The sequence below is a fragment of the Hibiscus syriacus genome, unplaced genomic scaffold (genome assembly GCF_006381635.1).
Source record: "Hibiscus syriacus cultivar Baekdansim isolate YM2019G1 unplaced genomic scaffold, ASM638163v2 tig00110678_pilon, whole genome shotgun sequence".
Taxonomy (NCBI): domain Eukaryota; kingdom Viridiplantae; phylum Streptophyta; class Magnoliopsida; order Malvales; family Malvaceae; genus Hibiscus; species Hibiscus syriacus.
Genome location: NW_024062822.1, coordinates 3,262,345 through 3,285,070, shown reverse-complemented (window position 1 = coordinate 3,285,070; position 22,726 = coordinate 3,262,345). Strand labels below are relative to the sequence as shown.

Here is a 22,726-nt window from a genome sequence, read left to right as displayed (position 1 = left end):
TTAGGGTTAAATAAGAAATTAATCATTTTTAATGTGTTACATCATTATAATAACGTTAACAATTCAATAAACAAATTCTAAAAAAAAGATAATGTAACCCCACAGACTGATAAGGGTAACCAGATCCGATCCGGGGTGTCACATTTGGGCCACCGGAACGACCCACTATAATTATAGCTGAAAATTTAAAACTTTTTATCAGAACATGTAAACTTATAAAATCAGTTTTCACTATTTAAAAATAAAACAGATTTCCAAACTCGTATATAAATCAAAATACAATTACATGCCCCCTAATCACATGTACCATACTCTGCAACAACGCCAGACGAACTCCCTTACTGAAGTCGATAGATGCACTGGTACAATTCTTTTAACCTGAAAAGGTGAGTAATAGAGTGAGCTTTGGAAAGCTCAGTAATAAAGAACTACCAGATGATGCTGATGAACGTGCAGGTACAGATAAATATATATTTCCTTATTGTTTCTGAACATTTACAGATTTTTATGCTGAGCAGAGATCCTACTGATATTTCAGGTGGTAACGGACAATGAGCTTTCAGTTCAGAGAAATATTTCGAATGACTGAGTTCAGGAGATCATAATAGGTTATCTAGTGTGTTCTCATAAAACCAGTAAAAAGATACTGATCTTTTAAAACATATAAATATATATATATATACCCCCATCCAACAAGTCCAAATTGTGTAGGTTCCCAAGAACCATACACCCACCATCAAGTCCAGTAGGCCCTGAGCACACAGCCGAGGAACCGGTAAATAAGGCCCTGAGCACACAGCCGAGGAGCCTCCAGGTATACTTCCTCCAACATTACCCCCCAAGTAAATATGTTCGTCCGTAAACGGATATATCAAAAATCAAAACATAAATCAGGTCAAGTATCATATCAAACTCCAGGTCAAGTATCAGATCAGAATCCAAGTCAAGTATCATATCAGAATCTATGTCAGATATCATATCAGAATCCATGTCAAGTATCAGATCAGAATTCAAATCGAAAATTAGATAAAATATTCATGTGAGTAGGGAACACACCAGAATTTACAGATAGTATTCAAAGATATTGGATAATCTTAACAAGTATAGGAATACGGATCTTCAGTATACCGATAGAATATCAGAATTCATAATCACTATTGAAAGAGTACAATGACTGACAGAATCATCAATTATTCAGAATGTGACTTGAGCTGATAAGGAAGAAATAAAGGTTCAGGACATTTATATTCTATGTCGATTGATCGGATTATCAGACAACTCTTAGATGAATAGTTCTCATAACTAATGCCTGTCGATTGGTCAATTCATTGTTCTTCCAGGATATTTACTCTTTAATACCACAATTCTTGTCCATAGACCATTTTCGGAATCATCGTTGAATAAATCTTCCAATGTCTTTATTTCATTTCCACACTTCCACAATATCATGAAATGCTATCGTACTTGATTAATTTGTTCATAACCCATTGTAATTGTACACTAAGTAAACTCATCATAGTTTCCAGACTTATCCAAATCACTTACTAAATCCTCAGTCATTGAGGTTACCTATTTTATTTAGCAATCATCTCCATTCCAGTTACTTCAGGATTTTCTAGAGTAATTCAAACGTTCCTGAATTTCAGATACATGTTGTACTTCCATTCCATTCAATTTGGTCTTCATGGTTGATTTGTCGAACAAACGTCCAATTCTTAGTACTGAATACGATCTAGAGCTGAGCTGAATACTTCCAAAATTTATCATCGAGCCAAACTTGAGAAGACGAACACATGTTCCAGTAATATCTATGCAATTCAGGAATTGACATAGCTTTAGGATTAATCTACTCACTTAAATTGTTTTCCATTACCTTTAAAGGTAGTCCAATACCTATGCTTACTTGGATTCTTTAATTAATCCAAGACATTTACTTAGTATAGGCCATAAGGTTATTTTGTAAATTTTGGTATTCAGTTTTATTCCATTCATTTCAGAGCTCGAGGATATCCAATTATTTCTGAGCTTGATGATATTCTTGGGTCATTTCCATTACAGGGGTATTTTGGTCATTTTACAGATCTACGGTATTTCAATCTTTTCTTTCCATCCGGTCTTATTATTTAATTCAATCTTATCATTTACTTTAGTCCTTTCGAACAATTCTGACAGCAGAATACCCCCGATAAATTATTCTTCAAGTATTTACTCATTATTCGGATATTTTCGGGTCAAGTGTCTTATCAGATTTTACAAACGGAATATCATGAATTTTCTGTACAAAGACAGGATCTTAACAATTAAATTCTTACTTAATCGAGTTAAGTACAAATCCTCAAAGTACTTTCTCATTCAAGGTCAATTCAGACTATTTTATCTCTCAAGGGCATTTTCGTAATTTCTTAACCAGATAATTTCGATACTAGCTCTTAATGAAAATAATATAATATAGAGATCCTATGATTAATTGCTTCCTCGAACATTCTTTGATCTTGAAATGATTCCTTAAAAGACTTCTAGTATCTAGCATAAACCTTCTTGGGGTTAAAAACCGGTTATCCATAATTTCAAAGTAAAACTAACATTTCTTATGCACATCAATAGTTTTAGCAGATCAATAATTCTTTTCAGATTTATTAATCCACTTCCAGAGACAATTCTTATCATTTTCCAACATAAGGGTAATTTAGTAATTTTACCTAATCGAAATATTTTCATAATTTATCATCTAAGTACCTTTAATGAGATAAATTATAATATACAATCCATGGTTGATTATTTTATCACTTAATTCCAGAACTTGTAATTTAATTCCAACTGTCTTCTAATTTCTTATAATAGTCATCTGAGCCATATTCAGTTATCTACTTTCTACCGTATTCGTATCTAGTGTAGATCTTCATTAATTACACATATGAGACCAAACATTTCCATTCACGCATTTACCAATACCAACATGTTCTATAAAGCATAAAGAGGTAGTAAAGTATTATCTCGATTTTCGTGTAATATTGATCGACCATAAAAATTCCATCAACACGCCTTTGATCTTCAATTCAACTTTCAATAATTCCTCAGATACATATCAACATAAATTATATCAGAAACGGAGCTTAATTGCGATAAACGGATCGAATCGGGTGATAAATCAGTGAAAGACAGCTTACCGGGTTCGAATTTGGTGAAACGGACTTCGGATTCAGATTCAGGACGTCGAAAGCATAAAATATGACTTTTTGAAAATTTGGAATTTTCGGTCAAATTCAAAGTCAACGGGTTTGACCGGTAATTTCGAGGTCTTCGGGTTCGAATTTTGAAAAACGGACAGCGGAATCAGATTTGGAATGTCGAAAAATGTCAGGATAGGTATATTCGGTCAAAGTCAAAGGTCATTTAATTCCCGGTCAAAGCCAGTCAAAGTTTTGGTCAACGGTGGTCAACGCCGGTCAACGGGTCAACGGTCAACGGGTCAACATGTCGGGTCAACGTGTAAACGGGTCGGGTTATGACCGGTCAACTATGCACCAAAATCGGTCAAACCGATCACTTTTGTCTTCCCCACGCGTAGTGGCGGCGCGTGGGGATGCGTGAACAGTGCCCTGATATCGAAAAATTTCTAAAAATTATTTTAAGCGATTTCCAGATACTTACAAAGCTCGGTTCAAATTTTTTAACGACGGAGAGCTCGATTTCAACGAATCGGAAACTTTGACCGCTTCACCTCCTCACGCGCCGCCGTCGACGGAGACCAAGGATGACACCAGCGAACTCGGAACGATGCAACGAACACGATGGTGTGGGAGGTGTCGTAAACGGATGACCCGATCGTCGTGAATCGATGAAAAACCAACTAAAACCGAGTTATTACTGACTATACTTCCGACTGAAATTAACGACGAACGGCGATGATTCACGATAAAAGGTTTGAGGGTTTTGTTCCTCGCTCGACAACGAACACGATGGTGGTTTCGGCTCGTCGATCGGAGGTCGGACGGCGAGTAGATCGGAGTTAAAAGAGGGGTTGATGAAGAGGAAAATCTGGAAAAATTTCAGAAAACATACGGGGAGAGATTTATAATTATCTCCAAAATAAAAATGACTAAATCATAGGTTTAGCCACTGAATTTCGTACACTTCTTAAAAAGATCTACCAACTTTAAAATCTTATAATTTAATCCCCGATTTCTTCCAAAAATACCAATTAAATTTATCAATTTATATTTTCTTAAATTTAGCATCTAAATTAGAGTGTTACAGATAATATAAATAATTAAAATATTTTCTAAATTTTAATTATCAAAATTTATTAAACTAAAACAAATGTTACAACCGACAAATATGATAGTTTATCCTTTTTAATTTTCAAAATAACCGCTGTACCATATGTTACATTCTTTAAAGAGCAAACACAAAAGGAATAAGATCATTTTAAACGAATGTGTACAAATATTGAAAATTTAAGATTTGTTTGGTTTGAGTGGTCTCCTAGCGTATCTTTCATTGAATACTAGAAGTAAAGATACACATTTTTTGTCCTTTCGGTAAGTCTTCATCTTGATTAATACGGATTGATCCGGGTTGTATACCTAGTTTTTGTGTGCAAATTTTCTAACAATGATTTTTTGCATACACAGAAACTCAAACTCAAGATATACTTAAACGATATCAAATTATTTATCACTTTAACAAATCGATAAGTGAAAAACATTTTAGATATTATGATTTCTCAACCTTTTATATAAAGTGGTATCATTGACTTTCTAAAACTTTGATTGTCCCAACTATGAACTTATTTATATCAGATTTCAAAATTTCAAATCTCCCATAAATGACCCGAACCAATTTGTTGAAGCTGTCTCCCAAAGTGGACACTATTACCTAGTTAGAGGGATTTATCCATTAAAATTCAATTTAATTTCAGTTCGAATTAAGATATAAATTTGATCGATCAACATGAATTAATTACATTGTAGAAAGTAAAATATATGGATTTATAATTAAGGTATAAGCGTGGCATTCCGTAAGAGTGGCATTCCGTGTAATTTCAACAAAAAAGTTAAGCCCGTTATCGAAAACTGAAACATATATTTATATACACATCATATAACAGAGACTTGATTGATTTCATTACGTTGTGGGTAGTTTTCCGTAAAGAAAATTCCAATTCGGTGGCTCTCTATCGAGTGTTTTCTCCTCCCGCAGTTTAAGTTTCTATAACTAGTAAAGCTTGGGGAAAATCAGCTTTGTTTTATTTTTGGGGTCAAGCATGGAAGATCGCAAGGAGCCGGAGGTGAGTCCTTTTCTTCTTTTCTCTCGTTTTCTTTTCTGGGTTTTTAGCTCTGTAGCGGAAGCATCATTTTTCTTTGCAAACAAACAAAGCTCATGAGATGTTAACCTTTTAGAGCTCGGTCATAGGTGTAAAATCATTCGGGGTTTCGCTTTGTCCTTTCAGCCTTCGAGTTTGGAAACCCAAACATGGAATTTTTCTGTTTTTTTTCCCCTTAATATTTTTCTGATTTTCTATGAATTTTTTTTATAGAAAAATGGAGGATGGGTATCGGTGCCACAATTTGGGGAGTGGGAACAGAAAGGGCAGGTGCCGGATTACTCATTGGACTTCTCAAAGATAAGGGAAATGAGGAAGCAAAACAAGAGGGAAGTTTCAAGATCCAGTCTTGGAAATGAAGATGAATTCATTAACCCAACCGTTTCAACTGCTCCTACCACTGATCATCATAACCATCACTCCCCAACTGTAAGCATTCCCTTCCACTAATTACCCCTTTATGATCAACTCCAAATGTTGCTTTTTCCTGGTTCTAGTAGGTAGCTGTAAATATTTTTTGTGTGGGGGGGGGGGGGACAGTGCCCTAAGAAAAATGAATATAAAGCTATGGACTTTGGCGGCATATGCATGTGCTTGGGGTGGTGGGGGGACGTTTGCTTAGTTGGATCATATCTTTTCCTTTCATCCTTAGCATATGGGTTGGTCCTTTGATTAAAAAAAACAAATGAAAAATTGGAATAATTTGATTTCATTTGGATTAAAGGTGTGATTTTGTTGTCAGACTAAGAGGGGAATCTTCAGCTGCTTCAACTGCTGCATCAAGGCCTGAACCTGATGAATCGAAAGAACAATCTCTCTTTTTTATTTGTATTTGATCCAAATATATGTTTATTAAATTTGGTGATTAATGTATGCAACTCAGGTCATTTGTTCTGCTGCTGATAATTTGGAATTAGATATCCAATGGATAAGTTAAGGGAGGTGGTTCAACTCCTAGTCTTGAATCGAAAAAAAAAATCTTTAATCGGGCAAAAATAAGTTAATTAAATGTCACAATGGAAATGGTATGGATAAAATGAAATTAGGTTATTACACATTATTTTCCAACCCAAATTAGCTATTGCATCTGCAAAGATCATCACAGTTCAAGACCACGCTGGGATTTCATACTTGATGTTCTTTAGGGATCCTAAAGCAAATTTGTCAGGCAAGAGTCTCCTTGCAGAAAATTGTGTACAGCAGATCAAATGTGTTTGATTCTCCATCGACAGAGCCAATGACTATTGTACTACAAATGCAATTATAATTAGTATTAAAAGTTCATACAAATATATTATCTTAAAGATAAATTATAAAACATGTAGATGCTAAAATACCGGTTAGTATTGTACAAGAGAGGATATAAGAGATGGGAAGGATAGAGGAAGTGAGGCTCACCAAATTACAACCAAGCATACCATAGGCTATAATGGAGGAAATCTATGTCTATCTTGGAATAGATATCTGAGTGTGGCCTTTTGCTTCTTGTTTCCTCGTCTCTTTCTTCCTACTGGATAACAGCATAGCACCACTTCATCATTCATCATTCTTTTGGGGTAGTGGGGCTTAGCCAGATTGGCTGACTGCCATTAATACCCCCCCCCCAACACACACCCCATCCCTACATGCACTTTTTCCCGTTATTACTTTTCTCTATTTATACCCCCCCTTTGCATGGGAAGAAAAGAAAACAAGAGGAAAAAAGGAAGGGAAGCTTGAGAAGACATGGAAGTGGGTGTTCATGAGGTTGAAGATGACGTGTTTTTTGCAGACTTAAACAAGCAAATCTCTTCGCTAATCATGGATGATGATGATGATGACCCAGTTTCTCTTTCCCTTCAGTTTCTTTCCAGGTTATTAAGCATATATTTTCCATAACACGCATTTTTTCCTAGTATCATGACTTATCATATATATTGGGATTTTATTTTCAGACGTTCTGTGGAGCAAATTATCAAACAGGTCAACCCCCACATCTTGAAAGCAAAGGCACGGGAGTCTTTATCCCGAGATCATTGCAGACAACAAGGAAGCATGGGCAAAGAAGGTCAACTTCATTCAACACCAAATCCAACAGGCAAAAGCTTAATAATGGTAAAAAAAATGGCTTCTCGACAATCTTTCAACGATCCTTTTTACCCGAGGAAAGGCTAAGGATAGTAGGATGCACATCTTCAAGTGTTTTTTACTTGCCAAAAAGTAATTTCCAAATGTATGTATGTGCAAGTAATTGATTCTGATTCTGGCAAAGGGTCAGCCTCCCTATTCCCTAAATCATGGAAATGTATAGAAACTATGGGAAAACTATGTATTTGTGCATTTCGATTACATGTATCGATTGATGAAATGAGTTTTTAAAATATTATTAGTTTAGTTGATGTTATTATTGTGGTAACTTTCAGTAAATCATGAATTATAAGTACAAAGAGAACTCATAGTAAATCTCAGGTTGGATTAGGTCATAGATTTTTCACCCTTAATCTAAGTTCGATTTAATTTCACCCTTTACAAAATCCGATTTAATTTCACCCTTTACAAAATCCGAATTGAATTCAAATTTTAAGAGAAAAATATAATCTTATAAGATCAAATTAACCCATTAAACTGACCATCTCTAATTGTGATAACTTAAAATATGTGAATCTCAATATGTTAGCCGAAGATCAACGAGGATTCCAATTGAACAGTCAGACATCTATTTCATTAATTTGGTGAAACAAATTTCATTTGTTTAGAAGAAAAATCAGTGTACAAACTATAAAGTAAATTCAAATCTCATAATTAATTTAAGCAAGGTGGTTGTATTGCTCCTCCTTGCATTTATTTTAATTATCTAGGAAGCAGCAATGTGCTGCTACATCAAAACCGAGTGGCTAAGCATATTCATCAATGTGAGGACTTCTATTTACACCGTCAGGATCCAAGCATACCAGGTTCGTCGGCTAGTGTTGAATCTCTTCCTTGATTATATCAAAGACTTGCAACCGGAGGGCTTCCAGGAGGTCTTTCTGTCCAAACGTGATCGTGTTCGGCATAAGCTTCGAGATGATTACGGTAGGGAGAAGCGATCTGCCCTTGAGCTTTTGAACTGTCCAGCTAAGAACATTATTCCATATGAGGTCTCTCTGATAGTTGGCATTGCTGCATAATCTGAATCCTTATGATCCTGTAAAAACTGCAATCACAAAGTAGGTGATCTCGAGATTCCTGATCGCATGGCAAAGAATACAATGGACGCATTCCTGATTTCTACCTCATTTATTGCTTATCAATGCACAATATAGTTTCATTCTTTTTACCTCTTATAAAGGTCATTACAATCAAGTAGACCACCAAATAATGGCATAAACGGATTTATTTAATGCAACCCTGAGCTCAGCAATCGAACCATGATCAGCTAGTAGGAATAAAAAGGAAAGTGAAATTCGATACTCAGTATGCATGCTCTTAGCAAGATCTTCCAACTTACCCGTGAGTCCGTGACTAACTCCTCAAATTCTCTCTCGAGTAGCAAATCCATCTAGTAATTGCAGCATCTTTGCATTCATGCTACTCCAACAGCATCCAAATGGTTTTGGCTAAAAGGTAAGGAAAACGAAATAGCCTTGATAGCACAAGGAAAAGACTGAGAAATTTTACCAGTTTTATCTCCAAACATCAAAACTCTGAATAGCAAAAGGATGTTAAACTCACGCCGTCTGCTTACTTACATTCCTTTAAGCTCTGTATGTTGCATGACAACAAAAGGAAAACGAAATAGCCTTTATAGCACAAGGAAAAGATTGAGAAATTTTATCAGCTTTATCTCCAAACATCAAAACTCTGAATAGCAAAAGGATGTTAAACTCAAGCCGTCTGCTTACTTACATTCCTTTAAGCTCTGTATGTTGCATGACAACAAACTTGTAAGAATTATTTGTCAAGTACACAGTTGCCACCACATTATCTAAATTCTGTATCGGGAGTTTGCAATATGAAGCACATATCCAGCAGCCTCAATGTGTGTAATATATTGCCACTGCATCTCATCTCAATAATTTACCGGAATGGCAATGTCAGGCACATATCCAGCACTTTTACTATGCATGATCAAATTGTCCAAAACTAAATATATTAAATTGGACTCATTATGAGTTCTATCCCTTGCAATAAAAACATTTGTTACGTTATTAACTTCGATCCAACTACACCCAGGTTCTTTAAGTCCATCTTCTCCCTCACCTTCTTAACATCTGCCCACATGCCTTTAGTGCAAAAATATTTGAAAGTAGAGTATATGAACCGCTATCCATTGGATCAATTGAAATTGCCATTTCTGCTGCATATTTCCTTAATTCAACATTACCAGAAATCCTACATGAACTAAGTAAGGTCCTCCATAACACTGCAGCAGGTTTTATTGGCAATGACTCAATCAAGGCCTTAGCTTCATATAATTTACCAGCGTGGCCCAAAAGAGAGACCACACAAGCATAATGTTCTATCCCAGGTTCAACTCCCAAATGTAGGCATTGACCCAAAGTAATGAAGTCCAAGCTCTACAAACCCTGCATGCACACACGCTGAAAGCATACCAACAAATGTCACATAATTGGGTTTCATTCCTTCTTTCAGCATTCTTTCAAATATCTGAAGGGCACCTTCAGCTTCTCCGTGATGAGCGTATGTTGAGATCATGAAATTCCAACACACAAGATCCCTCCAAGCAGTGGTATTAAATGTTTTACGAGCATCTTCCAAGCTTCCACATTTAGCATACATATCAATGATGGCATTTGTAACAAAAGGATCAGAGTCCAGACCATGTTTTATCAGCTGATTGTTAGGTTACTTGAAGCAGTCATTAAGGCGGCAAAAGTGAATTCGTTTGGTTTTTGTCTTGATAACTGTAATTGTGAGAAGAGTTTCAGGGCCTCTTCATTTTCCAACTGTTGTGTATAACCAAAAAACAAAGCATTCCAAACAACAATGTCTTTCTTGTTCATCTCCTCAAATAGAAGCCTTGCATCTTTAACATATGAACACTTTGCATGAACATCTATTAAAGAACTTCCAACAAATAAGTCCAGTGATACCCCAAATTTGATTATAAGTGCATGAATCTGCCAGCTGATTTCTATGGTACATAATGCAGCTGATACACCAAGAAGGCTAACAAAAGTCAAAAGGCTTGGAGGGAGTGACCTGAGTCGCATGTTGAGGAAAAGGTCCAATGCTTCAGAAAGTTTCTCAACACTTGAGTATCCTTCAATCATTGCATTATATGAGACCACATTCTGATCACCCATAATATCAAAAGCTCTTCTTGCATCAATCAGGGAGCAACATTTTGCATACATATCAATCAAACTGTTTGTCACAAACTCATCAGATTCAATGTTGGCCTTGATGGTGTAAGCATGCACTTGTCTCTCCAGATCCAGAGCTTCAAGCGAACCACACGATGTGAGTACACTAGTGCAAGCAAAGCCATCCGGCTTGCAACCCAATCTGGTCATCTCAGAGAAATGATTCATAACTTCCCTGTCAAATGAATTCTACATGTAACAAGCAATCATTGTAGTCCAAGAAATAACATTTCTAACCATCATCTCATCAAAAAGCCTGCGTGCAGATTTTACCTTACCACATTTACAATAAAAATCTATTAGCACATTAATGACGGAAACATCCATTTCCTCTCCCCTCCTCAAAACCTGACAATGAACCTGCTTTCCTCCTTGAACAAAGTCAAGCACTGAACATGCACTCAAAACACTAGACTTCACATATCGATCCGGCATCAAATCAGTTTCTCTCCTTTGTCTAAACAACCGCAATGCCACCACAGCCTTCCCACTCTTCACATACCCCGTTATCATTGTTGTCCAAGTCACCGTATTTTTCCCTTTTAAACCATCAAATACCAACCTTGCTTCATCTATACACCCACTCTTCATGTAAAAAATCAACCAAACAAGTCCCACATAAACATCTTGATAACAAAATCATGAATATGAACTCCAAGTTGACCGCCATCCCCCATCTGCATACAAGCTCGAATAACGCTAGCCAAAATATACTCATTTGGACTCTTACAACAACTTCTCCGAAACTCCAGAAACCAAACCAACGCCTTTTCGATAAACTCATGTCGGGTATACATAGAAACCATTGTGGACCATGAAACCAAGTTTTTCTGAGGCATTTCATCGAACATCTTAGCCGCGTCACGTACATTATCACACTAGAGTAGAGATTCAATAGAATGTTTGTGAGAAAAGCATCATACTGCAAAGAAGACACAAAAATTTGTGCGTGGATTCTTTTATAGTGTGCAATGGGATTGGGTTGGGAAAGCTGTTTTTGAAGAAGGTTAGCGAAATGGCGCCTTTTGAGCTGGGAATCTGGAGGGAAAAAACATGGGTCTTGGAAGGAAGGAGATCTAAGGCTAATGTGGATGAATTGAAGGCTTGTTTATTTGTTGATTTTTGAATGTTCTTGAGCTGTAATTTTAACTGGTTGCAGCAATTGTTTCTCATTTTTCTGGGGAGAAAACGATTATGATATACTAATCTATCAGTTTTAACGGTCAAGTCCACGGAACGTAACCTCGTGCCAATCACGTGAGCTATAAAACTAGTACTGCATCCGTCATATTAAAACCATCTCTTATCGATTATTTTTCGTCAATTTTCTTTAACTAATAGTTTGAAGAGATATAATTAAGAAGATAAGAGTTTCTTATTATTAATTGTCTATTACAGTTAGTAAATTATTTTTTAGACTAATAGTGTAAAATCTTCGTTTGAGTACAGAATTAACAAATTTAGATGTTAATTCAAATGAAATTATTGTCTTGTTAGAATTTTGGTTTTTTTTTTATTAAAGATGATGATGCAAAGGACAAAGGTACACACATGGTAAGAATGAACAAGTATGTTTGAGAGTTATAATTCTACTTACGAGGTCAGATTATTTAGATGGATTGCATATTAGTTCATGCTGTGACATCCTCAAATTTAGGATTAAAATTAAAACACTTTAGACATTTCATGCTAATTAAAGAATTCTCAAGAGTAGGAGTGAGTATTCGATCAAGTCGAGTTTAGTTAAGTAAAAAAATAAGGCAGCAAGAATCTGCTCCTGAGGTCAGGGGCTGTCAGACAAGGCGAAAGGCAAATTGCCTATTGTTAGATCAAGTAGCTCAGTTAAATTTGCTAAGAGGGGAATCCGGGGGATCCGTTCTAGTGCAGCTGGTTCTTCAGGAGCCTCGACAGGTCATGCAAATTTTGATGTGGCAGCTATTTCAACATGGGGGACTCTTATCAAACCCTCAATGTTGGATGAATTCATGCATATGAGCATTCGGGAGTGGGTTCGGACAAATATAGGAAACCCCGCTTATTTACCAGTCAATAGCGATGGAAGGGATATACTGTTTGGGTCAATTCTGTAGTGTCTCTAGAATATGAGAAATAGGATTGTTTTTTTATCCTGACAATGCTGATATGGAACGTATTGTTGCAAGAAGTAAACCGAAGCTTCGAGTCTATGTTACCGCTGCTGCTGTTCGGGGTGGTCTGCACGGTCCGGGTATTAGGCGAAACAAAGAAGACAAGGTTACTTGGAGTGTTCCACCAGTGGAGTTGCTGAAAATGAATGTGGATGGCTCACGGAACCCGTCTATGGGCATGGCTGCATGTGGTGGTGTATTGCGTGATTCGGATGGGAGATGGGTCACAGATTTTACCGAAACGGTAGGATTGTGCTCGGCGTTTGAAGCGGAATTATGGGGTATCTATGAGGGTTTAAATCATGCATGGCAGTTTGGGGCACGTCAAATTGTGATGGAAACGGACTGCAATGAAGCTTTTAATATTCTCCGGTAAGGGGTCGATATGGATAGAACTTCGCATATGGTCCCTCATTTGATTGAATTGCTCTCTCGAAGATGGTCTATTCGGTTCACACATGTTGTCCACGAGGGTAACAAAGTTGCGGATGCAATAGCTAAAGCTGCTTGGACCTTTCCGTTTGGAGTATCTACCTTCGACCAACCGCCAACTGCAATTGGATGTTTGCTGCACGAAGAGGCTGCTGCAGACTATAAATTCCATTTAGTTTCTTTTTCCTTTGATTCAAAAAAAATATTTATTTTTTTATTATGCAAGTATATTATTATTTTGTTACCTGTATACTATTACATAATTGTGGCTTTTGGTTACATTAATAAATGTTTTATTGCTTTTTGATTTTTAAATTTTGTTTTTTTCCTTCGACCAACCGCCAACTGCAATTGGATGTTTCATTCTTTCGACCAACCGCCAACTACAATTGAATGTTTTATTGCAATTCTGTATATTATTACCTGTATACTATAAATGTTTTATTCTTTCGACCAATCGCCAACTGTAATTGGATGTTTCATTCAAATGATTTTTAAATTTTGTTTTTTGATTTTTGATTTTTGATTTTTGATTTTTTTTTTTTTTGCAAAAACTCTAAAATGTTCTACTGAATTTGAGAACTGACGTAGGTTTAAATTTTATTTTTTAAAATAAAGTGCTATCAATTTATTAGCATTATCCTTTTTAACTAAATGCAAAATATATTAACAGAAAAGAAAAATAACTCGGTATTATTTCCTTTCCAACCAGTCTTCTACTGATTTCTTTACCCTCCCTCCTGATCAATGGATTCAGTCAAACGTTGGTTCCTCTCATGTTTACTCAGGTATGAATATTCTTTGGAAGTTGAAATATTGTGTTCTCTTCGCTAATATAGCACATATGGAAACGTCATAACTCCACGATATTCAATAAAGCTGGCCAATCCAATGCTGAAATCTTCCACAACAGCATCTCTTGGGCTAAATAAATTATTCGAAACAGCACAGGAACTTGGCTGGTAGGTCTTAACAAATTCATTGGGCGTTCTACTATCCTACAAGAGAAACTCTGGGGAATTTATGAGGCTTTCAACCTCGCTTGGAGCTATGGGCATGGCTATGATAAGATTCAATGTAAGACAGACAGTTTGGAGGCGTTTAATCTGATCACATCTCTGAGTGCCTCGTCCTCTCCTCTTGCCCTGGTTCGCATGATAAACCAGTTCACTACCAAGAATCGGCTACTTGAATTTCTTTTGATCAAACGTGAGACGAAATTCGTTTCTGATGGTCTTGCAAAATCAGATTACTACAACGATGGATCTTAATGTATCTTCTCAACAGTCCCACTTATTATTTAAACGACTCTCACCCGAGATATTCTCAGTCCTCCCCATCATTAAATTACATGAATAAATTCCCCATTTCAATAAAGAATATTATTTTTAAACCAAACTATTAATATCCTCTTTTTAAGCATTGTACTTTCCCCTTCCAATGAACAGTCCAGTGACTATCGAATATTTGAAGTACATAATAGAGTTTATTTAGGATAAAAAGGGACACTCTTTTTTCCTATCATTTGTATATCACTCTCAAAATCTCGTTCTCCTCTTAACCTAGACCCTAACCGATCAACGGCTTTTTATCCGAAGTAAAAAGGATAAATTATAAATAGTTTGATCATCTCATTGATTACTTAGAACCATCACCTCACTTGTACATCGACAAAAAAAAACTTGGGATGCAATTCATTATCACTGAGAAGCTTACTATGTATGTGTATATATATATTTGATGAGAGAAGCTTACTATTGTTACATGTAAAATGGAAATAAAGCATGAATAGACATTCGGTGAAGCCCTAAATGAATTGGTTAAAATAATGAACGGAAGATCCACCTTTAGAATGACTATTCAATGGTAATGAGGTATAGGCCTAAATTTTTCCCACCGGAATACATATAATATAAAAACGACCGAGTTCAATCAGAACAATATACCTACCAAACAATGATATATAACAGAAAACAGAATAAGAGAGTAGGGTTTCATCATTCATTATTTGTTTGGTTTAATTTTCCAAACCCTAATTTTAACATCATGTAGGCTAACCGATACCACCCTCTACATCTCTCTCCATACACATCTCTTGCATGCATCCCCACGGAGCCAAAGTCCATTAATGGGAGAGTCATCACCTTCAACCTATGAATCTCAACCCTCGACGTCGCCAAAAGCTCATTCGAATTCGATCCCACGAACACAGCCGATCTCACTCGTCCAACCGTCGAAATACAAGAAGAAAGATAAACCCAAAGAGTTCCTTGCTTTCCGATCCGTGGCCCGTGCGTTTCCGATCATCAACCCTAGGTGCAAGTTCCCCACGTGCCCCAAACTCAACTCAGGGACGTGAGTAACGGGGACTCTGCTCGGGTTCCATAAACGTAACGTATCACTTTCGTTGCAGCAGAACCCTAAGTGCCTGCCTTAGTTAGTTGTTGAGTTAGCTTTGCAGACCAATGCGCTACAGAAGGAACTGAATGGTGGGATGGTTAGAATCGTCCTCGAATGCGAGAAGAAAGCGGAGGAGGAGTAGATGACGTTGTTCGAGGAGCCGTTTTGGACGATGTATTGCAATGGGAAGAAAACCGGGTACGGCGTAAAGCGAGAAGCGACGGAGGAGGATTTGAACGTGATGGAGCTCCTCAAGACTGTTTCAATGGGGTCTGGGACCTTGACAGGGAACAACGATGTCGAAGGTCTGGACGGGGAGTTAGCCTACATGAGGGCTTGTTTCGAACGGGTCTACGGATCGAAGGATTCGCAGACGTTTTACATGGTGAGTCCTGATGCGAAAAAAGGGACTGAACTCAGTATATTTCTTGCAAGGCTCTGATTTTAACGTGGTTTGTCAATGGAGATTGATGAGCATGGAGTTGATTGGCATATAATCATGGGCTCCAATTCAATTGATTCAAGATTGACGATGCTGAGTCATGAATATATGTGCATCCCCATGAATTTAAAGGTATTCTAGGATTCCACCTAGAGCATTATACATTTTCTTTTCCTTTTAATGTATATAATTTTTGTGATTTTTAAGAATTATCCGATTACTAAATATGGGAGAATTCACGAGATAATGTTCTCGAATTTTTTTTTTCACGATATGGTGCACATCCCAGATTAATTGCTGGAATGGGGTGAATTCAACAGTGATCGCCATAGGACGCCATGCAATCCAGGCGATCTTGTAGGACGCCATGCAATCCAGGCGACATACGGGGTGACATACGAGCCATATACGAGGTGACATACGAGGGTGACATACGAGCCATATACGAGCCATACGAGCCAATGGGGAGCATGCAGGAATAGAGAGGTCGCCATGCAGCCTAGGCGACCTTGTAGGTCGCCATGTAGTCCCGGCGACCTTGTAGGTCGCCATGTAGTCCCGGCGACCTTGGAGGTCGCCATGGCATCCGAGCGACCGACCTGTGTGTATTTTGCAAAGGAATAGGTCGCCATGCAATCAACATGGGACGTGGGAATGCATGGGGGAGGGGAGCGACCGACCTGTGTGTATTTTGCAAAGGAATAGGTCGCCATGCAATCAACATGGGACGTGGGAATGCATGGGGGAGGGGATGCATGCTGTGCATGGGACGTGGGAACTGTGCATGGCCATGCACGTCGAACGGTGTAGGTCACGGCGGCGTGGTAGGTAGGTCGCCATGGAGTCTCGGCGACCAAGGTCTAGGAGATTAGCTGCATGCATGCGTTGCATCATAGCTGAGAGATTCTGCACCCGTAGTTGTATGTGTTGCATCTATAGTTACGTTATTGCAGCGTTAATTTAGCTGTCAGCCTTTCAATGCTCAATAGTTAGACGATGCAATGCTAATATTATTTGCTTCAACAATCAAATTTAATGACTCTGTCCAACGCTCAGTTGCTTTATATAAAGGATATGGGGTTTAGGGTAGAAGCACAAGCAGAACCAGCACATATAAATTTTGCCGAGAGAAAGAAAAGGAAGAAGAAGAAAAGAAGATAAAGGCTCAAACATAGTTCGTGAGGTAATTTTTTTATTGTTTAATTTAGTTTATTATATGAAATTATTAGTTTGTTAGTTCGGGTTTAGGGTAAAACTAAAATCTAGTTAATTAGTTTGTTAGTATAAATTATTAGTTTGTTAGTTTAAGTTATATTATATTAGTTTATTAGTTTAAGTTATATATTATATTATATAAAAAATTAGTTAATTAGTTTCTTAGTTTAAGTTATTAAATATAAAAAATATTAATTAATTTGTTAGTGTCTTTAAACGTATATTAGGTTGTTCGTTGAAGTTGAAGTTATTATAAAAAATTAATTAGTGCTTAATTAGTTTGTTATTTTAACTAAGTTATATTATAATAAAGAAATAGTTTATTAGTTTAAGGACATTATTTCACAATATTTGCCCACGTACAGATTGATTCGAAGAAAGAAACAAGGCAGGAAAAGAAAGTAAAGGAAGAAGGCATAAAGACGTGAGTAATTTATTATTTTTTGTTGTCCATTTTTTGTTGTTGTGTATGTGTAAATTAGTTAGTTAGTAAGTTTATATTAGATTATATAAACTAATTTGTGCGAGATAATTTCCGTTTTAAAAAATATTGTATTTAAAAATATTTAGTGTTGTTTTAAAAATATTTTGTTTAATTTACATTGTATGTGTATATTAGTAAGAAGTAAAAATTAATTGAATGAAATAATCCGGACAACTCATTATCTCGCGAAATAATTATTTCAAGAACATTATCTCGACAGTTTTGCCTAACAAATTTGTTTGATATTTTTAAAAAATAAAAAATATTATCAAACTAATCATTATTATTAGTAATAATTACTAAATGATTAGTATCAAATCTAAATCATTAAATATTTATAATAAATAATTATTAGTGATTATGACTAAATCATATTATTATTAAATCATTAAATATCAAATCATTAGATTAATAGTAATTATCAAATCATTATTAGGTTTATTAGTAAGCAATCAATCAAGTTAAATAATAAATTTTATTTGATCATTAATATAATAGTATATTATATTATATTTAATAATTTATGAAATTATCTTATCTAATTTTTTAATCTAAATTAATTTATTTTTTTATTTGTAAAGAAAATGAGCAACAACTTTTTCACGATTGTCCATTATAATGGACAGATTATGAAAAATGAGGTCGGAGTAGTTTTTCAGTCTGAAAAACCAATAAATATGATGTTCAAAAAAGACATCACATTTATAGAAATGAAGCATAAGATAGAAAGAAAAATTCGAGCTGCAGTTGATGGTTTGAGGTATAGGTTTATGATATGCTCTAACCCAGTCAGATATGTTGCAGTTCCACTTGAAGAAGATGATGATATTGGAACCATGGTTGGATTACATGAGTCAACCAATATAGCAGTTATTGAATTATTTGTTGATGTGCGTAACATATGTGATGTTCCTGAGTCATCAAGATGTGTGGCTCAAAATCCATCTGAAATGGCTTTATATAGTCAGTTTGAGGAGCCGACATACAGGTTCCCGAACAGTTTTATGGCATTATTGGAAAGTGTAAATGAAGTCGGGGGGACATCTACAGCAGCAGAGTATGAGACGAGAAACATACCGGAATTTGTTGTTGATATTGACGCTGAAAATCGATGGGGAGAAATTCATGATGATTCAAGCGAAGATGAAGAAACTGAAGAACCCGTTTTGGGCGGCGACGAAAATATTTTTGGTGGAGGTGCAATTGATGAAGTTCTGACACCGTATGAAGCTACTCCTCACATGTACGAGATAGATTATGATGCAATGAGGGCACCTGAATTCCCAGACATGCCACATTTACCTCCGTACCAAATGACTGAATCATTCGATAATTCTGGTGAATTTTCAGTTGGGGTGCAATTCAGAGGAAAAAATGAAGCTACGCTGGCGATTAAAGAGTACTGCATCAAATGCCATGTTGATGTCCATGTTGCAGAGTCCAACCAGAAAACCCTATACGCAAAGTGTGTAAAATATGGCCCAGAGTGCAAGTGGAAGATCAGAGTGTCGAAAAATCAAAGGCACGATGTTTGGGTCATCACGAGGTACAATGGTTCGCACACATGTTTGCGAAACTCCATCGAACAAGACCACCGACTATTGGACTCCGATGTAATATGTGAATACGTGAAGGCGATGGTTGAAAAGGATCCAAGGATATCTTGTTCAGTGTTAGCTGTATCTATTCGAAGCCAATTTGGATATCAAGTAAAATATGGCAAGGTGTGGAATGCGAAAATGAAGGCAATGAAGTTGACGTATGGAGATTGGGATACATCGTACAATGAGCTACCACATTTGCTACAAGCAATGATTTAATAATCATTATAATAATGATTTAGTAATAATCATTATAAAAATGATTTAATAATGATTTAAATATTTAATGATTTGATGAACCTCGTAATGATTTGATAATAATCATTATAATAATGATTTTATAATAATTATTTAGTTATTATTTAGTAATTATTTATAATAATGATTTAATACTAATGATTTAATAATTATTACTAATAATTATAGAATACTAACAAATGAGTGTACAAGTGTGGATTACTGAGTTTAAATTTATACATAGTCGAATTTATTAATGATTTTTAAATATTTAATGATTTGATACTAATGATTTACTAATTATTATTAATAAGGATTTATTGTTAATATTTAATTATTTGATACTAATGATTTAAAATAGTTGATTTACTAAATATTTAATTATTTGATACTAGTAATGATTTGATACTAAAAATCATTGTTAAGGTTAAAAAAAGTAGTCTAATTTCAATAAATAATTTGTAATAAATAGCAAACGAGTTTACAATTGTTGTCGATGTCGGGGTGTTGTTGAATGATAATGTCGGGGCGGACGTCTGATACGTTGTGGCCGTTGTGGCTCAGGAGTATTGTACCCATCCCCCTCATTCATTGGGGGTATTTGAACTGTCATGTGTTCAAAGTCATACGTCGACGAAAACGTAGGAGAATAGATGGGTGCCTCAGGCTGCACAAACTCTGGTATGTATGCCGGGCCAGTAGAATCATCAACTGCGTGATGCAACGATTGTGGTGCGCTATTATCCACATCGGTCATTTCCGCTTCAGTTTGTAGAGATGAACTCCCACTCCCACTCGGTAGAGAGTATTCAGCTTTACCAAATCTTTTCTTAAACCTCAAAAATTGTCGCCTCTCTACTATTGTTGTGAGGAACGGCTTTCCATTATCCAAAAAATAAGCAAGGTAAGCCGAAGTCTCAAAATTAAAGTCATCGTCTTGAATGGCGTCAAGAGTTGGCATGAATGAAGCCCTATTGTTCCAAGCATTAATGTAGGTTGCATGCTTCTCAACCCAATTAACGCTTTCTTTACGACGACCATCAAATCTGTACAGGTCGTCATGCGTCTCAACCCAATTCACTGGACGACGACCATCTACGTTTTGGAGGAGGTCATGATCCCATGGACTCCGCGGAATAGGTTGGTGGAAGTGGAATTGCCTCAGCACTCTATCCCCAAATTGGATCTCAACAAAAGCAAAATTGATCAATGGTGTAACAGCACACCAATATTGAAACCCATCTAAAATATCGTGCGGTATCAACGCAAATAATTCTTCATTCATGTATGGTCTCCAATTAAACTGTAAAATTACAAAAACAATAAAATTTATTTAAATCAAATAATATAGTTAATTTAAATAATAATTAAAAAATACAAATTATGCATACCTCCTTTTTGGCCTTAATGTCGATCTTCAACCTGAACTCTTTAATGTTGTTGTGTACCAACCCTGTGCCTTCAATTTTATGCCTCCATCTGTATATCAATCAAAACAAAAATAGAGACATTTTGTTCAATAATTTTAATCAAAATAAATATTTTTTAATTAATATTTTATATTAAAATAGAGGATTCATATTACCTTCCAGCAAGTGGAAAGTCAACCGCAGTCCGACTAATCGGTGTCAAAAACGGAAGTCTATGCCAAGCCCATGATTGTAGCAGCAACAGACATCCACCGATTTCTACTGTATTATTATCATTCACGACTAATGACGCCTTGCACATCTCACGATACAAGAACGCCAATATCGCCGAACCCCAGCTATATTGCCTACAATTCTCAAATTTTGTTAAAAAAAGAAGATACTGAGTGTGAACATAACTACCGGATTTATCAGGCATCAAAATTCCCCCAATCAATTGTAATATATATGCTCGTGTTGCATATATAATTTCGTGCTCCGTATTATTTGATTGAAGTTGAAATTCATTCTTCAACCATGACAACCTCACCCGCCACCCTTTACACTCTGGTGGTACGGGCGCTTTCCCAAGAAACAAGTTGCAAAGTTGTTCCACCTTATTAAACTCATGTGACATTACCACCGGCATCCCATTAGTTTGGACCCCGAGTTGCATTGCCACATCATCCAAAGTTATCGTGCATTCACCACACGGCAAATGAAACGTGTGCGTTTCTGGTCTCCAACGTTCAATCAACACACTGATCAAACCTGAGACCAACTTGTAATCTCGCACAAATGTTATATACCAAAATCCAGCCTCTTGCAAATTTTCTTCTATTAGTGGGTGTGGCTTGGGCACTTTATGTAGTCGAAGACGAAGGACTCGCTGCTCGTCCTCCTACAATTAAATATTTCAAAAAAATTATCACAATCATAAATAATATTCAAATATTTATTAATTATAATTCATTAAACAAATATTTTATTCACCATTATTCCCAAATGACTTGAAATATGTTCATTGTCAAGCCTCAACAGTGGAATTTGGTCAGCCATTAGAATGAATCTGTAAAAAAAATTAAACAACAATATTTAAAAAATCATTTAATATAATCTAATATAAACTAACTAACTAATTTACAACACTAAACTTTAATATAATAACTTATAATATAATAAACTAATAAACTAACAAACTAAACTTTTTAAAATATAAGTTAAACGTAAACGCTAAACCCTTAAACAACTAATAAAATATTCTTTTATATAACTAAAACTAACTAATAAACTATTTTTCATTATAATATACTACTAATAAACTTACTAACTAATTTTTTATATAATATAAATTCAACAAACAAATATAACTTAACTATTTAACTAATACAAACTAATTAAATATTTTTTTTATATAACTAACTATTAACAAAACAAACTAATTAATTATTTTTTAACTATATAACTATCAAACATATACTAATTAAATAATTTTTAATTTATGTATACTATAACTTAAACTAACAATCATATAACCCTAAACTAACAAACTAATTAACTGCTTTTTGTTTTACCCTAAACCCTAAACTAACAAATTAAACATTTATAATAATAAACTAATTTAAATATAAAAAAATTTACCTTATCTCCCTTTCTTCTTCTTACTTTCCTTTCTCCCTTTCTTT

At 35.7% G+C, this 22,726-nt stretch overlaps 2 protein-coding genes and 2 pseudogenes across 2 annotated transcripts; 3 read left to right on the top strand and 1 right to left on the bottom strand.

Moving 5' to 3' along the window:
- The first annotated feature begins 5,139 nt into the window (after nt 1-5,139).
- On the top strand, nt 5,140-6,265 carry LOC120138147. The gene is made up of 3 exons (XM_039153728.1): nt 5,140-5,290; nt 5,540-5,755; nt 6,069-6,265. Exons 1-3 carry the CDS (start codon nt 5,267-5,269, stop codon nt 6,114-6,116), a joined length of 288 nt encoding a protein of 95 aa, XP_039009659.1. The 5' UTR covers nt 5,140-5,266; the 3' UTR covers nt 6,117-6,265.
- A 722-nt stretch (nt 6,266-6,987) lies between these two features.
- On the top strand, nt 6,988-7,480 carry LOC120138233. The gene is made up of 2 exons (XM_039153771.1): nt 6,988-7,179; nt 7,261-7,480. The coding sequence occupies exons 1-2, from the start codon at nt 7,052-7,054 to the stop codon at nt 7,478-7,480; spliced, it is 348 nt and encodes a 115-aa protein (XP_039009702.1). The 5' UTR covers nt 6,988-7,051.
- A 1,440-nt stretch (nt 7,481-8,920) lies between these two features.
- LOC120138145 lies at nt 8,921-11,847 on the bottom strand (annotated as a pseudogene).
- A 3,534-nt stretch (nt 11,848-15,381) lies between these two features.
- Nucleotides 15,382-16,095, top strand: LOC120138232 (annotated as a pseudogene).
- Nucleotides 16,096-22,726: the final 6,631 nt, after the last annotated feature.

Excerpts from the sequence above, each read along its gene's own strand:
- LOC120138147 (XM_039153728.1), top strand. The coding sequence starts at position 5,267 with ATGGAAGATCGCAAGGAGCCGGAG. Across the intron at positions 5,291-5,539 it reads AAGATCGCAAGGAGCCGGAG|AAAAATGGAGGATGGGTATC; the intron begins GTGAGTCCTTTT and ends TTTTTTTTATAG. Across the intron at positions 5,756-6,068 it reads ATAACCATCACTCCCCAACT|ACTAAGAGGGGAATCTTCAG; the intron begins GTAAGCATTCCC and ends TTTTGTTGTCAG.
- LOC120138233 (XM_039153771.1), top strand. The coding sequence starts at position 7,052 with ATGGAAGTGGGTGTTCATGAGGTTGAAGATGACGTGTTTTTTGCAGAC. Across the intron at positions 7,180-7,260 it reads TCCCTTCAGTTTCTTTCCAG|ACGTTCTGTGGAGCAAATTA; the intron begins GTTATTAAGCAT and ends TTTTATTTTCAG.